This window comes from Leucopleurus acutus, assembly GCF_964270905.1.
Source record: "Leucopleurus acutus genome assembly, chromosome: 13".
NCBI lineage: Eukaryota > Metazoa > Chordata > Mammalia > Artiodactyla > Delphinidae > Leucopleurus > Leucopleurus acutus.
The window spans coordinates 1,241,006-1,258,832 of record NC_139155.1 but is presented as its reverse complement, the minus strand read 5'-3'; the positions used below and the strand labels follow the sequence as shown (position 1 = coordinate 1,258,832).

Here is a 17,827-nt window from a genome sequence, read left to right as displayed (position 1 = left end):
GGGAGTTCCTTGTATGTTATTTGTCGTTTTTCCCTTGCTGCTTTCAATAATTTTTCTTTGTCTTTAATTTTTCTCAGTTTGATTACTAAGTGGCTCGGCGTGTTTCTCCTTGGGTTTATCCTGTATGGGACTTGCTGCGCTTCCTGAACTTGGGTGGCTACTTCCTTTCCCATGTTAGGGAAGTTTTCGACTATAATCTCTTCAAATATTTTCTCGGGCCCTTTCTCTCTCTCTTCTCCTTCTGGGACCCCTGTAATGCGAATGTTGTTGCGTTTAATGTTGTCCCAGAGGTCTGTTAGGCTGTCCTCATTTCTTTTCATTCTTTTTTCTTTATTCTGTTCCATTGCAGTGAACTCTACCGTTCTGTCTTCCAGGTCACTTATCCGTTCTTCTGCCTCAGTTATTCTGCTATTGATTCCTTCTAGTGTAGTTTTCATTTCAGTTACTGTATTGTTCTTCTCTGTTTGTTTGTTCTTTAATTCTTCTAGGCCTTTGTTAAATATTTCTTGCATCTTCTTGATCTTTGCCTCCGTTCTTTTTCTGAGGTTCTGGATCACCTTCACTATCGTTATTCTGAATTCTTTTTCTGGAAGGTTGCCTATCTCTACTTCATTCAGTTGTTTTTCTGGGGCTTTATCTTGTTCCTTCATCTGGTATGTAGCCTTCTGCCTTTTCATCTTGTCTATCTTTCTGTGAATGTGGTTTTCGTTCCACAGGCTGCAGGACTGTAGTTCTTGCTTCTTCTGTCTGCCCTCTGGTGGATGAGGCTGTCTAAGAGGCTTGTGTAAGTTTCCTGATGGGAGGGATTGGTGGCGGGTAGAGCTGACTGTTGCTCTGGTGGGCAGAGCTCAGTGAAACTTTAATCCGCTAGTCTGCTGATGAGTAGGGCTGGGTTCCTTCCCTGTTGGTTGTTTGGCCTGAGGCAACCCAGCACTGGAGCCTACCCAGCTCTTTGGTGGGGCTAATAACAGACTCTGGGAGAGCTCACGCCAAGGAGTACTTCCCAGAACTTCTGCTGCCAGTGTCCTTGTCCCTTGGTGAGCCACAGCCACCCCCCGCCTCTGCAGGAGACCCTCCAACACTGGCAGGTAGGTCTGGTTCAGTCTCCCCTGGGGTCACTGTTCCTTCCCCTGGGTCCCGATGCACACACTACTTTGTGTGTGCCCTCCAAGAGTGGAGTCTCTTTCCCCCAGTCCTGCTGAAGTCCTGCAGTCAATTCCCACTAGGCTTCAAAGTCTGATTCTCTAGGAATTCCTCCTGCCGTTGCCGGACCCCCAGGTTGGGAAGCCTGACGTGGGGCTCAGAACCTTCACTCCAGTGGGTGGACTTCTGTGGTATACGTGTTCTCCAGTCTATGAGACACCCACCCAGCACTTATGGGATTTGATCTTATTGTGATTGCGCCCCTCCTGCCGTCTCATTGTGGCTTCTCCTTTGTCTTGGACGTGGGGTATCTTTTTTGGTGAGTTCCAGTGTCTTCCTGTCAATCACTGTTCAGCAGGTAGTTGTGATTCCGGTGCTGTCGCAAGCGGGACTGAGCACACGTCCTTCTACTCCGCCATCTTGAACCAATGCCCTATATGTTTTCTCTTCTCCCATATTTACTGTGAGAACCTCATCGAGCTGCTGGTGGTTAATCTCACAGTATTGAGGGCCTCCCCTGACAGGGTCCCCTGGAGCTTCTAACTCTCAGACTTGTTCACCCTGAGCCTCCAGCAATTGGAAAGTCGCAGTCGGGTTTTCCTGCCTGGCACTGGTTCCCGCGGCAGCTTCGAGTCTCTGCCCCAGGAAGCGGGACTCCCTGCGTTCACCCGTCTGTCTCTCCAGTCCTCGGGGGGCAGTGATTTGCCCTGTGACCTCACCTCGCTTACAGCCCAAGAAGAGGTGCTGACTCTCCAGTCTGTTCAGATTTTCAGTTGTTGTTTGGAGGGAGCGGCGACTGCCAAGCTCTTGACGTGCAGAACTGGAAGCCGGTCCCAAGGTTCTCTGTGTCATAATCTAGCCAAGGCCTTTGGTTCACCTTCTCTGTCACCGGAAGAGGCAAAACTGGGTGTTGGTTAAGTTCTCAGACTTAAATGCAGACCAGGGCTCCCGCCCCAGCTCTTGTAACCCACTGCTGAAGACCTGACAACACTTCCATGTCCTTTCAGAGCCAAAGTTTCCTCGTCTGTGAAATGCAGATACTTCAGCGCTGCTGAGGTTAAATTGAATAATGCTTGGAACCTGCTGTGGACGGTGCTTTGCACACGGAATTCAGTGACAGCTTTTTACCCTTTTGCAAACAAGACTACAAACAAGTGCTAAAGCACGTGCGGGATACGGGGTGGGCGGCGGCGACGAGGCCGCGTCCAGGCACTGACTCTCCTTCTCCAGACACTGGTTTCTGTAAACGACACAGCGGGAGTTGTCGGTCCGCAGTGGGAGCAGAGGGGAAGCCAGGCCGAAGGGGCAGCTGGGGAATCAGACGACCGGCCCCTGCATGACTGTCAGCAGGTGCCTCATCGCACTCAGGATGTGACCCGGGCCCAGGGCGGGGGCCTCCGTCTCCCCAGCTGGTGTGGAGACCATGGGGCAGGGCGACTGGGAAGCCGCTGTGCCAAGAAACAGCCCTCTGGTCGCTTCCCCACCCTCCCTCCTGGTGCCACCGGGGGTCCCCATGCCATCCCCGCACCCCAAGTCTGCACTGACCCCCTCCGGCCTCCAGGGGCGAGACTGGCCACTGCCCTCGGCTTCAAGTGAGGAGGCCTGAGTCCTGGTCTCCCGACACAGCCACCTCGATCGGGCCCTCGGACAGTCTCTCGCTCCAGGACAGAGCGGAGAGAGAAGCAGACAGAGGAGAAAGCGGTGGAGCCCAGCGGGCCTCCCTGAGCCCGTTCCCACCCAGCCCGTCCCCACTGAGGCCCCTCCCTGGCCCCAGGCGGGGAGGACGGGCGTCACCTTGTGTTGCAGTCAGTGCCAGGGGACCCCGTGCCCTGCTCCTCCACGGCAGCCGGTGTCGGGGCAGCTGTGAGAACCTTGAACGTGCCTGGAAATGAGTGGCGATCAAGGGTGTCTCCCAGTGTACGCGAGGCCATGGCCTCAGCACTTTCCTCACGGGCTTGAGGTATTTTGCTTTTTAAAAGCTGCACGTTGAAGGCAGCAAAATTCATCCAGCACCAGCCAGTTAGCGGGAACAGACCCGAGCACATAACATGAAGGAATTTTTTAACGAGAAGACGTTAACTGTTGTAATTCAGCAAACTGGCTGTTCCCAGAACCCCAACTTCTAACTTATCAACGCCCATAAGATCTTTGGTGAGTGAGGGTCAGGGTTGCTCCAGTGGGTCGGCTTTGTTTGTGAAATCCCCACAGGGGCAGCTCCTAGGGAAGCGGGCTGTGCCCCAAGGAGCAAGGTCTCAGCGGAGACTGGGGGGACTGGGAGAGCTGCTGTTTTCTGATGTGACCTGGCAGTGAGCATCTTGGGAAATAAACCCTGCGCTCCTGTGAGAACGGCCACGTGGGCTCAGCTGGGTGCAGAGCTGGGAGAAAACAGCCACCGCACCGCAGATCCTGTCCTGGACGCGGTCAGCCAGGCCCCTCGCCCGCCCAGCGCGCCTGCCCAGACGGCCTGTCCCTCTGCTCCCACCAGCCTGACGCGTACCCACGCTTCAGAGTGTTTTCCTGGTTGTAAACGTGATGCTCCTTCTTTACGGAAGCGTGGCAGGTACAGAGCCGTGTACAGAACAAAGTGAAAATCAAATGAGAGGTGGTTGCTGAAGCCTGAGTGCATTTCACTGCCTCTGTTCCCGAAGCCTCTTCATGAAATTGTAAAAGTGGTGCAGCAGTGCATTGTGGCCACTTGGCTCCCGTAACAGTAACGTCAAAGCGGTCCGGTTATTTGGTAATTTTAAGCGCTCCCTCCCTGCAGCTCTCGTTTCCAGCCCTTCCTGTCACATCTGCTAACGGATCTTCCATGGCTCGACCACTCTGCTCATTAGGTCCTCAGCTGTACCTGTCGGGGGCGGGGCTGTGAGCCCACGCCCCGAACGCTGCCCCAAGGGGCCCTTGCGATGCCTTCGTGGGCTCCAGCCCCTGGACCCTGGGCCCGGCCAGTGCTGGGCGACCTGATAACAGTTTGCCTGGCTTTTTACGTTTGCATTCGCTCACTACAGGCTGTCCTCTTTTCGCATCTCCACCTGCATTTGCACTTCCGACGATTTCCTTCTTCATCCACCTGCCTTGGGTTGTTTGTTCTTGATTCGGTGTGTGCGTTGCGGACGTTTCCCCAGTGTGATGACACACATCTACTGCGCCCCTCCCGAGCGAGAGGGGCTGCCAGCCTCCGGCCGGGGTCCCCCGCCACGCACGCCCCCGCTCAGCCTTCCCTGCCCGCCTGACCCTCCGTCCTCTGCCCCAAGGATGTCCGTGCAGTGTTGGCACGGCCCTGGGTCCTGCAGAAAACCTTGGCTGGTCCTGTGGGTCCACAGCGCTGCCGCTGCTGCGGTGGCCGTGATGAGCAGGGCCCCTGCCCCTGGCCCCGTGCATTTGTGCCTTCAGCTGCCAGATGGACGTGCTGAGGTCGGCAGGGAGAGGGGGCTGCTTTCCCAGGAAAAATCACCTCCTGCTGAAGCCAGTCAGAAAGCGCACGGAAGCCAGGGCACGAGGGCCCTTCTGGTCGGCACCAGGAGCCGCCTCCTGCCCGGGTCACAGGAGCCGGAAAGCGTCGCGGGGCGAGCGCCCTGTGCGTAGCATCTCGGAGGGGCCGCGACTGAACCCAGCAGCCGGGAGGGTGCGATCAAGTCGCTGCCGCCAAGGGCTCTAAGGGGGATTCGCACAACTGTGCGTCAGGGGCGCCGCACGGACCGGTGGGACCAGGCCCGGCACAGGACAGAGAGGAGGAAGCACGCCTGTTTCCCTGGAAAGAGCACGCCCACCCCTGCGGGAGGGCTTCCCTAGGAACAAGGACTAAACTTGGCGAGCAAACGAAGAGCAGCGCCTGCCCACTTCGTGCCGTTGCCTGAGACTCGGACGGAATTCAGGTTCCTGGCTGGGAACTGTTCTCCCCTGAGACGGATGCCCTCTTCACTAATTCATGGGCGGCGGCGCTGTCTGTGATCATGTTGTTCGTCTGTGTCTGCGGCTCACGTGGGTCGCTCCCGCGAGGATGGCGGGGCCCTGGGAGCAGGGTGCCCAGCGCTCACATTCAGCGAGCTGGTGGAAAGGATGAGTGAACACCCTGTAGCTCAGACACGCTCGCAGCTGTGAGCACTGAGCGACCTCACTCCTCAGGGCACCGAGCGTGAAGATGCTGGTGGCTGCGGTTCTGTCTGGTTCTTGAACCCCTCCAGCATTTGGGCCGGCACATCGTTCCCAGGAGGGACCAGAAGATGCGGGTGGGTCCAACGGGAAGACAGGCTCATTCCAGCCAGGCAGAGGGTGGAGTACTCCGTAACCAAGGTGTCTTCATTTCTTTCCGTGTGACCCCACAAAACTGGTTTGTGGGCTGTGGCCAGGAAAGTGAACTGACAGCGCTGCTTCAGTGCAGACAGTTCGAAATGAGTACATTCATTATTTCTGTGTAAATGACTGTTTGATCTTTTTAACCATTTGTTCTCTTAAGTGGATTTAATATTCCTTCCCCTAATTATCCATTTGTACTACAAGAGCCTGTTACCATAGGTAACCGGAAAAAATAAACCTCAGTTCAGCTCAAACTATTGTAAATTTGGAGTTGGTGAAATGAGTTCATAAGTATTTTCCTTAAGGTACTTACGGGCGGCACAAAGGAGACCCGCACGCGAAGCTGTTAACGAGCGACCAGCTCAGTGAGTAAGGACGAGCCCTTTACTCTTCCAAGTGTCCCGTCTCTGACGGGGTGGCTTCGTGACCCTGCTGGTGCCCCAGCTGCAGGCCGCAGCTTGGCTTCGCTGTTTTGCCAGACACAAGGTCCGCGGTGGATGGATGGAGGGACGAGAATCTGTCCAGAGCACACACAGGCAGCGAAGGGACGTGAGCATTTTAAGGGTCTAATCACACCCTAGATAAACACAGGGAGAGCCCGCAAGCCTCGGGGTCTTCGGTGGAACGCTCCCTGGGGTCGGATCCCTCAGGCCGGCGACAGGCGTTCAGGCTGAGCTCAGCGCTGCCCTCGCAGTTACGAGTCCCGCCCCCCGCGGCCCGGCCCCTCTTCCTCTCCTCGCCCTCACACCTGGGTTTATCTACGAAGAGTGGTTGCACACAGTCTAATAGGGGCAGCAGGCGCCTCAGCAGGACGAATGCCGCTGAATCTTTGATGCTCTGAAATGAGAACGAAGCAGGGGCTGGAGGTGCAGCCAGACCAGGCCTCTGCTGCCCCCCCGCCGGCCCACCGAGCCACTGGCCACCCCTCAGCCTCTGTGACTGAGGAAACCCGGCCGGCTGTTTATTTTTACTAGGAAATCAAAGCAGGGTCGGTGTTGAGTGAGGGCCGGGCCGTGGAGGCCGCAACTTCCGAGAACAGTTCCAAAACCACTTGGTGTCCAGAAGGCCCTGGTGTGGAGCCAGGCTGGCCTGTCCCCTGTGCTCCCACTGTCCCGACGGGGCTGCTTCCGGCCGCCTGCCCCCAGGAGCCCTGAGCCCGGGAGCAGGCTTGGGGTGCAGCCACGTAGGGTGGGGGAGAGCCTGCCACGGCCGACCTCAGCCACCATGCACCCGCCGCGGGCACCTGGGCAACCCTCCTCTGGAGGCGCTTTCTCTCGACGGGGTGGAGTCCCACCGGCCGGCATCGGGACCCCGACGCAGCCGCCGCCCCAGCTTTTCACCTGCGAAGCCTGGCGGCCGACGGGCCCATGGTGCGGGCAGCTTCCACACGGTGCCTCGGCCTTCGGAGGAGGAGAGGCCTGTTGGGAAAGGAAGCCCACGGCAAAGACGGGCAAAGGTGGAGCTTGAAGGAAACAGGAGACCCCAAGGGGCCTCACTGGTCCCTGTGGAGGCCCGAGGGGAAGGGCCACGTCCACAGAGCCAACAGGGGTGAGAGCGGCCCTGAGATGTAATCGCAGCGCCTGGTTGGAAGGGTTGGCGCTCGTCTAGGGGGCGCTGAGAGACGACGTGGAGAGGCCGGGGGAGGGAAGGAGTCAGGTGTCGAGCCAGGAGGGCAGCCGTCACTGGGAGGGGATCATGATGAGCAGACAGAGAGGAGGACACGGGGACCCCGAGTCTCTGGGACCCGAGGGCCCGGGTCCTAGGTTGACCAGCCCTGAGAAGATAGCCGAGAACTTCCGCGAGACAGGGAATCGTGACGGGTGAACAGTCCCCACGGCGCCGGACCTCAGGGGAGGGAGCTTAGGGCAGACCTCGGGGTGGAGTGGGCCTGGGGGTGGCCCTCAGATGGACCTCGAGGAGGAACTCTGGGTGGCCTCGGGGTGGCAGGCTCGGGAGGCCCAGCTGGCCATGTTCGGGTTCCGACCTCTGCCAGCTACACGGTCCCTTCGGTTGGAAATGCATTGACTGAGGTTTAAGCGCTTCTCCCTGTCAGTGCTAAGCTTCACCAGCAGCACTGAAAGCTTGGACGTGATGGGGCAGCCCCGTCAAACTTCCGAGTGGAAATGGACTTTCTGCCCATCGCCTACATCAGGCCAGAGCATGGAGGTAGAGTCAGGACTCTCCAGACGTGCAAAGGCTCAAAGACGTACCCGCCGCGTACCTCCTCTCGGGGTGGGGGGTACCAGAGGATGCGCTTCGGCAGGAAAATGGAGTAAACTGAGGAGGAGACACCGCGTATCAAGGGGGACGGAGAGCCCCGAACAGAGAGGAGCTGAGAGCCGCTGTGGACCACAGGGCACAGCAGGAGGGCAGAGGCCCCTGCAAGGGGAGGCAGGCCTTGGAAAGGAAACAGGACCGTCCGGTGTGTTTTCAATCTGGAGAAAATACACCATGATTTACAGCAAGCTAAGCAACTTTAGAACGGGGCCATAAAACTTGAGGGAAAAAAGAAAACATTTTATGAGGGAAAAAAGATGTAATGCAGCGTAGCCCACAGCCTGGCTCGGCGGTGAGGCATCTCCACCTTATCTCAGTAGCTCCAGATTTCACCTCAAAGCGTGACAGCCCTGTTTCTAGAGGAAAGGGATCATGGGTGTGGTGGGGATGGTGTCAGAGAACCGAATCCTCAGCTGCACAGAGTCATAGAACCGTGTACAGTTACTACATCGGTAAGCCAGCTAAGCACGTTACCTAGAAGTATGGAAGTAACTGTAGCAGAAGGAACAGTTGAGAGCTCCTGCCCCTGGGAGATGGGTCGTGGTAGGAATACTGTTTCTTCCTTTATAAGTCTATCTTTTTTGTTTTGTAAAACAAAAATAATTAAAAACATGTTCAGTCACCAAAACTCATTCAAGAAGGAGTAGATAACCTTATGCTGATTACAGAAATGTAATTCATAGTTTAAAACCTTCCAAAAAGAAAACTCCAGTCCCAGATGGTTTCACTGGTGAATTCTACCAAAAGTTTAAGGAAGAAATGATACCAGTTCTGCACAATCTCTTGCAGAAAGTAGAACACGTCCAGTATTATCCTGGCACCAAGCCAGACAAAGACACTAAGGAAAGAAAAAAACCACAGACCAGTGTCTCACATGAACATAGATGCAAAACTCCAACGAAATGTTAATAAATCAAGTACGGCAATGTATAAAAAGGGGACACATCGTGACTAAGTGGAACTTTCTAGGAAAGCAAGCCTGGTTCAACTTTTGAAAATCAGTGTAATTCACAGTATTAACACAGCAAAGAAGAAGAGCCATCCGGGGCTTCCCTGGTGGGGTGGTGGTTGGGGGTCCGCCCGCCGATGCAGGGGACACGGATTCGTGCCCCGGTCCGGGCGGATCCCACGTGCCGCGGAGCGGCTGGGCCCGTGCGCCATGGCCACTGCGCCTGCGCGTCGGAGCCTGTGCTCCGCAGCGGGAGAGGCCACAGCAGGGAAGGCCCGCGCACCGCAAAACAAAAAATAAATAAATAAGCAGAGCCATCTGGTCACCTCAACAGATGTGGAGAAAGTGTTTGACAAAAGCCAACACCCAGTCACGATTAAGACAAAAGCGCTCAGTCCCAGAAATAGCGGGGGTTTCTGTAACCTGGTGGAGAACACCTATTAAACCCACAGCTGATGACACGCGGAACGAGAACGACAGATGGCGATGCTTTCTCCCTGCCATGCGGAATAAAGCCCGCTTATCCAGCATCGTTCTGTAAGTCCTCCCCTGTGCAATGAAGCAAGAAAAAGAAAGACAAGTGTATGACGGGAAAGGAAGCAGCAAAACTACGAACACACAAAACACCCCAGGAAGTCCACCGAAAGCTTGTGGAATGAGTGCGTCAGTTACACGGGGTCAGCACCCCCCAGGTGTATTTATCCAAGAGAATGAAGCCCCGCAGCCGCTTGCGTCAGCCCCAGGCTGGAAAGCACCGCCACGCACACCCACGGATGCAGCGGTAACTGGCGCGTCCGTGCAACAAGCCGTCAGCAAGAGAGCAAAGCAGCGCGAGTCTCAGGATACGACGTGGGAGAAGCAGACTCGAAAGTCCACACGCGGCGTGAGTCCGTCTATGAGGCGTCTGGAAAAGGCAGGGAGCCATGGTTACCAGGTCGGGGTGGGGACGGCCTGGCTGTGAAGAGGCGGCGCGGGGGCCTCGGGGTTGGTAGCGGTGGCTCCGCGGCTCCACCTGCGGCCTCACCGGAGCGCGTATCCTTCCACGTCAGCCTGTGGGCTCGTGTCTGACAGTCCCTGAGGACCCACTCCCCGAACGGGCTTTCCAGGTCGAAGGGTGCGCACCCTTGAAGGCTTTTCAGATGTATCTGTGAGCCGTTCGTGCCGATATATACTCTGCCCAGTGTTCTGGGCCCCCCTTGATCCTTGGCCTGGGGCAGGGGCCCCCGTGACCACGGCCTGGTGGGGAAGCGGGTGAATTACGGAGCTCCTGAGGGGAACAGCTCAGCAATTTCTGATAAACGTGAAAACGTTCTTGTCTGCCGGCCCGAGGCTGCCACAGCCCTGGAGGAACGCTAGCGGTTCCGTTTGGTTGGTTTTTCGGTGACGGTGGCTAGCAGCGTTCACGTAAGGTTTGCAGTCCGGCACGGAATCTGATGTGCGGCGTCGACATTTCTGGATGTGCGGGGACATGGACGGTGTGGCCACACAGCCCACTGCCCTGCGTCCCCGTCTGCGGTCAGCGCAGACTCGACGCCGCGGTGACAGAGCCGCTTCCTTGGGGGCAGCGGCCTTTGGTTCTTGAGCCGCAGGTAATTGAAGGACGCCCAGTGACCCCTCCGGAAGGAGAGGGGAGGGACCCAGCGCCCAGGGCAACGCCGGCTGGAGCATCACGCACAGACTCGCAGGCTGGTGCCGAGATCCCGTCCGGGGGAGGGGGCGGCGTCCTGCGGCCTTTCCCTGGGAAGGGAAGTCTCCCGTGGGACCAGGCAGGACCCAGGGCCCTGGGGGAGGTGGCGGTGCCTCACGGGAGCCCTGGCGGAGCCCGTGAGTGGCACCAGTGCAGGCTGTGCGGGGGGAGCTGCAGCCTGGGGAGAAGGCCCTGCCTCCAGTGCTGGGGGCCCTGCCCACCCCCATCCAGCTCCCACCTCAGCCCCACAGCCGTGCTTCTGGCCTCCTGCCCTAGAGGACGACCGGGCCACCCCAGGGCCCCGCAGCCGCCGAGGCCAGTTCTGGGCCACCCGCACCTCCCTGTCCCTTCTCCCCCCTCCTCAGGAACCCCCTTGCCTGTGCGGGACCCTCCCTCCCACCCCCAGCCCGGCTCTTGCACCCCCAGTGAGAACCCCCTGCACCTGGTCCCGGTGAGTGGCGGGCCTGTGATGGTTGCGCGTGGTCCAGCCTGCGGGGCCCAGGGGTTCCTTACAGCAGATGCTGCGCCCTCAGCTCCCCGCACCCACGGGTGGCCGGAGGTGGAGGGGCCGAGAGGGGGTCAGGGCTCCAGTGTGGTAGCGGCCCAGCCAGAGAAAGGGGCTCTGGGTCCTGGGATTCCCTTTGCTGCTCCTGTGTTTCCTCTGTGGAGCCGAAAGGTGCTTGTGATTCTGAAGGGGGAGCCCTTTCCCTGGGCTCTGGAGGTCGCTGGTCCATTTGAGTGGCTCTGGCACGTTCCAGGCCATCTTCCTGGGGTCAGAGGTGGCCCTGCGGTTCTCATGGGAACGCCCCCGGGGGACGCGAAGGGTGCTGTGGAGGTGAGACGGTCCCACCCACTGAGACCAGACACGGAGGTCCCCCACTGCCTGCGACCGTCCCAGGGTGTAGGGTCCACCTTCTCTCCCTCCAGAAACGACTGCTCCGGAGTCTCCGTGTCCCCTACAAGCCCCCGAGACCCGAGCCCTCCCTTCCCACCCCGACAGCTGGGGGGCGGCAGCCGTTAGCAGACGCCCCGTCCGGCCCCGATGGTCAGCCCCCGGGGGGAGCGGAGGGCACGAAGAGCGGACGACTGGGGCCCCCAGCCTCGAGCCAGGCAGGCGGGCTGTGAAAGGTCCTCTCGGCTCGGACCGGGGCCTCATCGCCCCGCGGCCGGCGCACAGCAGCCCGTGCGGGGCAGCTATGGCCTAATTACCGGCGTCAGTGAAAGTGCAGGCAGTGGGGCCTTCAGAAGTGGGTGAACCAGCGGAACATAATTTACCGCTGACCCAGTTTTGGCCAAACAGGCCAGATGTGTCAAATTATGATAAATCAGCATCATTTTCTGGACTCAAAGTTCCAGACATAGCTGCCTCCAGTGAACCTCCTGGCTGGTCCTTAAGGGGGTGAGGGGAGGCACTCACAGTACGCGCCTCTTCCCGGACCCACCGGATGGGTCTGGCTCCAGGCCAGAGTGCTGGGGTCGCTCCTCCAGCACGGGGCGGGCGGGCCGGGGGGCCTTTGTCCCTCCCCCCACCAGCACACGTGGCCGCAGCCCACCTGAAGGGGGGCCAGCGGCTGCACTTGGCCCAGGGATGACGGGGGACCCAGAGCCCCAGGTTGGCCCGGATGAGGGGGCGTTGTTGGGGGTGCTCCTGGGGTGGTGGGTCACGGGACCCCCAAGCACCCCTTGGGCTGAGGTCATCAGAGCCCCGAGCAGGTGAGGCAGGTACGACCTGGGGCTCCACCTTCCCCTCCCGCTCACTGACCAGCAGGTCCCCTTCCGCCGCCCAGGTTTCCAACCCTGTCAGTCCCCATGGCCCCAGCTGCGTCTTCCTGCCTAAATCCTGGAGCTGCTGTGTCCTAAGGCCCAAGGCCCAGCGGGACGCCCCGTGCCAGGTGGTCAGAGGCCCGGGGCATCAGCGCCGCCCGGGAGGTGCTGTAACCTCCCAGAGCCTGACAAGGGCGTGCCCCAGGCTCGCCCTCAGGGCTTGGAGCGCCCACCACCCCCTCGCTGCTCGGGAGTGGACTCGGCTTTTCCACCCGTGTGCCCCACGAGCGGGTCCGAGCCCGAGATGGGGTGGGAGCCCTTCATCCAGCTGGAGCCGCCAGCACCTGTTTGAGGATGGACCTGCCCAGTGACATTCAGGGCTTTATCCTAAAGCGGTGACCTTCCCCGGGGCCACGCGGGGAAGTAAGCACACGGCCGGGAGGGTGACTGATGAAGAGGCCGAGGCGCTGGGCTCAGACAGCTCATTAATGAGGACGCCAGGCTCCGCTCGATACACATAAAGCGCCCTGGGCACTGGGCGGCTGGCTCAGAAAGTGCCAATTGGAGAGGTTAGCGGGAGTCGGGGTGCCCCAGGTTCCCCATTGACACGTTGGTGTATGGCTTGGGGAGCAGCCCTGCCGGGTCCTGCCCACCTCTGCGCCCTCAGGGCACCGAGGCCAGCGCTGCAAATGTCTTCTGAACCACGACCTGCTCCCCGTTGGGAGCACCAGGCGGGTCCTCACTTCCGGTCCGCTTGGCGATGGAAGCTCACCACTTCTTGCTGGGCGGGGACTCAGGGGGACGTGAGCCGGGGGGGGCGGTGCAAGGCCCCGGGTCCCCTCACGCCCGGTGTGAGCCGCGCCGAGACTGACAGCAGAGAGCATCGGGGCGTCCGCTGAGTCTGGTGTGTCTCCTGACCTTTCCTTCTGTTCCTCAGCAGTGACAGAGGTAACCTGGGGAGGGGACTTGGGCTGGCTGGGGGCTCGGGGTCAAAGGTGAGACGTGGCCAGACGGGGGCAGCTGGGGAGGTCTGCACACTCTCTGGCTTCCGCTCTGGACGCCCCTGCACACGGAGCCCCGACACCGGGGTCCTCACTCACTGTCCACACCCAGCCAGCCACACTCTGTGAGATTAATAAGTTTTTTTAAAAATTAGCTTTGCTGGGCTTCCCTGGTGACACAGTGGTTGAGAGTCCACCTGCCGATGCAGGGGACACGGGTTTGTGCCCCGGTCCGGGAGGATCCCACATGCCGCGGAGCGGCTGGGCCCGTGAGCCATGGCCGCTGAGCCTGTGCGTCCGGAGCCTGTGCTCCGCAACGGGAGAGCCACAGCAGTGGGAGGCCCACGTACTGCAAAAACAAAACAAAAAAAAGCTTTGCTGATATATAATCCACACACTGTACAATTTGCCCAGTTTGAGTGTACGATTCAGCGGGTTTTCATATGTTCGCAGGTTGTGCTGCCATCACCACCGTCTGATTTTAGAGCATTTCCACCTCGCAAAAGAGACCCAGTGCCTTCAGTACTCACTGCCCGGCCCCATCTCTCCCCCCACCAGCCCCAAGCAACCACGCATCAACTTTGTCTTTATAGATTTCCTTGTTCTGGATCCGTGAGAACAGAACCACCCAGCACGTGTCTTGTGTAACTGGATCCTTTCACTCTGAACTATCTTCAGGGCTCGTCTGTGTTGTAACAGGAACGAGCGCTTCATCCCTTTCCGTGGCCCAATAATGTCCCATTGTATGGCGCTACCACGTTTTGTTGATCCATTAATCATCGGATGGACATTTGGGTTGTTTCCAGTTTCTGTGAGTCATGCGGCCACGAACATCCGTGTGCAGTTTCTTTGTGCACGTGCGTGTTGACTTCTCTGGGCTCACACCTAGGAGTGGAATTGCAGGGTCATGTGAGGAACTGTATGAGGAACAGCCAGGCTCTTGTCCAAAGTGACTGGACGGTTGCATGTTCCCATCAGCAGTGCACGAGGCCCTGATTTCTCCAGCACTTGTCGTCTGCTCTTTCATTCTGGCCGTGCTGGTGGGTGTGAAGTGGGACCTTCGAGTGGGTTTGATCTGCACTTCCCTGATGATTAACGGTGTTGAGCCCCATTTCATGTGCTTCTTGGCCACTTGTGTATCTTCTTCAGAGAAAGGTCTATTCAGATCCCTTGCCCATTTTTTTAATTGGGTTGTTTGTCTTTTTTATGGTTGAGTCGTAGGAATTCTTCCTGTATTCTAGATACAAGTCCCTATCGTATATGATTTGTAAATATATTCTCCCATTCTGCGATTGTCTTTAAAGACCTCATCTCCAAAAAGTCACCTTCTGAGGTACTAACAGTCAGGGCTTGAACAGAAGGGTTTTGAAGAGGAGCATTTCAGGCCTTTCAAGCGATTACGTTTTAAATTTGATTAAGTTTAATTCATCTATTTTATCTTGTTTGCTCCTGCTTTTGGTATCACATCTAAGAAGACTCTGGGGTCACTGGTTTTCAGCCTGAAGACCTTCCTTTCGAGTTCTTGTAAGGCAGCTCTCAGTCTTGTTTATCTGGGCAAGTCTTTATGTCACCCTCATTTTTTAATGACAGCGTTGCTGGATGTAGGATTCTCGGGTGTCTTCTGAGCACTTTGAACACACTGCCCACTGCTTTCTGCTGAGATGTGGGCGTAATCTCACCAGAGTGAGCTCTCAGGTGACCTGTCGCTGTCTCTGCTGCTTCCAAGGTTTCCTCCTTGTCTTTGGCGGTCAGCATTTTTCCTGTGATGTCTTTTCCCTGCTGGAGCTCAGTGAGCTTCCTGGGTGTGTAGGTCCTTGTTTTTCAATAGATTTGGAAGTTTTCAGCCACGGTTTCTCAAACACTCTTCTCCTCCTCTCCTCTCCCCTTCCTGCTGGTACCTGGATTCCCTGGTTCCAGCACGATCCTTGGTCTCTCTGTTCTCAGCCTGCGTAATCGTCACCAATCGATCTTCAAGTTCACCAAACCTTTTCTCTGACAGTTTACATCCACTGCTGAGCTCCTATAGTGAATTTTTTGTTATTGTACTTTTCAACTTCAAAATTCCCACTTGGTTCTTTTTAAAGTTTTCTTTATTGATCTTCTCCATCTGATGGAACGGATTGTCATCATACCTTCCACTACTTATTATTCTTTTTTTTTTTTTTGTGGTACGCGGGCCTCTCACTGTTGTGGCCTCTCCCATTGTGGCGCACAGGCTCCGGACGTGCAGGCTCAGCGGCCATGGCTCACGGGCCCAGCCGCTCCACGGCATGTGGGATCTTCCCGGAGCGGGGCACGAACCCGTGTCCCCTGCATCGGCAGGTGGACTCTTAACCACTGCGCCACCAGGGAAGCCCCCTCCACTACTTCTTTAATCAAGTTCTCCTTAGTTCTGTGAATGTATTTATAATGGCAGATTTGAAGCTTTTTGTTAAATCTGACGTTTGGTCACTGTCATTGGCAGTTTTTGTTGCCTGATTTCTGATGTGTGGGTCATACTTCACTGTTTCCTTGCCTGCACTATGATTTTTTATTGAAAACTAGACATTTTAGACAATACAATTTAGGAACACTGGATATTGCCTTCCCCTGTTCCCCAGTTCAGGGCACATTACTGTCATTTGCTTGTTTAGTGATTGGTTGGATTATTTTAGTGAAGTCTATTCCTGTCCTGCCCCCTGCCACACACACGCACGCACGCACGCACGCACACATGTTCAGCCCTTGGCGCTGCTCCTCTAAGAGGCCCAGTCACCCTGGGAGGACACTGCTTTTGGTAGCACTTGGGTCTCTTTCCCTGACGGAACTTTGAAAGTCCTCTAATTGCTGGCTGACTGCTCTATTATTTTCAGCTGCCCTTGGGCATAAATTCCTCTAGCAGCCAATCCAGCCGCGTCACGGCTCTCAGGATGGAACAGTTTCTGAGGTCAGCTGATACCCGTTCTGACTCCAGGAGGGCTCCTCCAGTTCTGCACCCCAGTTCTCTCCTGCAAACTGGGCACCCCACAGCCTAGGCTGTGTCTTCGTTAGGTCCACAAACGTCCTCTTGTTTTCCTTCACTGCAACCTCTACCACTCTTGAGAGCACCCTTGGGTTTGAACTTCACCACTTTCTGTTGCAAATGAAGTCGGTTCCTCTGGAAGTGATCAGGGGCATCTCACTTACAGTCCGCGTCTCCGCTACACAGCATCTCTGTGCCAGGGCTCTGGGCCTGGGGGTGGGGCAGTGGCAAGCTCCTTCCTTGGTGACCCCCATTCTCTGAGCTGAGTGCCCTGCAGAGAGACGGGGAGCCAGCGGGCTGAGGTCCTCTCTGTCGTCTCTCCTGGCGTGGAACCACCCTCACAAGCGGGGGCGAGGGCTCTGGGGGTCCCGGCGTTCTCAAGGTACAGCCTCCGTTCCACTGCAGGAGTGGGGGCTGTGTGGGAGCAGGTGCCCCTCTTCCCAGCCGCACTCCCCGGGGACTCAGCCCACGGGACCAGGGAGCCCCGCGTTGGTGGCTGCAGCCTCTGGACTGGAGCCCCCTCCTCGCTGAGCTGGGACGCTGGGGGAGTCTCGGTTCAAATACCAAAGACTCTCCTTTTTAAACCAATTTCCACAGATTTTCTTGAATACATTTTTCAATTTCTGTTGTCCTCAGGAGTGTTTCCAGAGACTCTAAGTGGTGGTTTTTTAACGATTTTCTCTGGTTTTGCTGGGGAGCTGGTCCGCCGAGCCCTGATTGCTCTCCTGTGCGAAGCCAACCTCCCAGTAAATTTTTGTGGTTTTTCTTTTTACAGGAATTGGGCTTTTTTGGTGTAAAACCCTTGCCCTTACAGTGGCACATGTGCACGGGTGGGCGTCAGGAGGAAGGGCAGCCCGGGAGGGACAGGCCTCCCTGCCCCCAACACGTGTCCCCTTCTCCCCCCCCAGGGCGAGTGCTCCCCCAAGTGCCGCAACCTATTTGTGCTGGAGACGGTGTGCGTGGCCTGGTTCTCCTTCGAGTTCCTGCTGCGCTCGCTGCAGGCTGAGAGCAAGTGTGCCTTCCTGCGGACACCGCTCAACATCATCGACATCCTGGCCATCCTGCCCTTCTACGTGTCGCTGCTCGTGGGCCTGGCGGCGCGGCCGGGCGCAGGCGGCAACAAGCTGCTGGAGCGCGCGGGGCTGGTGCTGCGGCTGCTGCGCGCGCTGCGCGTGCTCTACGTGATGCGCCTGGCGCGCCACTCGCTGGGGCTGCGCTCGCTCGGCCTGACCGTGCGCCGCTGCGCGCGCGAGTTCGGGCTGCTTCTGCTCTTCCTCTGCGTGGCCATGGCCCTCTTTGCGCCACTCGTGCACCTGGCCGAGCGCGAGCTGGGCGCGCGCCGCGACTTCTCCAGCGTGCCAGCCAGCTACTGGTGGGCCGTCATCTCCATGACCACCGTGGGCTACGGCGACATGGTGCCGCGCAGCCTCCCCGGGCAGGTGGTGGCGCTCAGCAGCATCCTCAGCGGCATCCTGCTCATGGCCTTCCCGGTCACCTCCATCTTCCACACCTTCTCGCGCTCCTACTCGGAGCTCAAGCAGCAGCAGCAGCGCGCCGCCAGCCCCGAGCCCGCCCTGCGCGAGGACAGCACGCACTCCGCCTCTGCCTGCGCCTCCGTCGCGGAGGACGACGGCTCGCAGGGCCCCGACGGTGCCGGCCCGACCGGGGACTCCGCGGCCGCGCTGTGGGCATCCGCGGGGCCGCCCTGA

The 17,827-nt window shown here is 58.0% G+C and overlaps 1 protein-coding gene across 1 annotated transcript in view; it reads left to right on the top strand.

Moving 5' to 3' along the window:
- KCNG2 (potassium voltage-gated channel modifier subfamily G member 2) overlaps positions 1 to 17,827 on the top strand; it is a gene marked incomplete at both ends in the record, with an annotated part of 55,960 nt that extends 38,133 nt beyond the window's left edge. The window contains one exon of the mRNA XM_082853058.1: positions 17,027 to 17,827. Coding sequence (XP_082709184.1) covers positions 17,027 to 17,827 — 801 coding nt within the window. The remainder of the gene's footprint in view (positions 1 to 17,026) is intronic.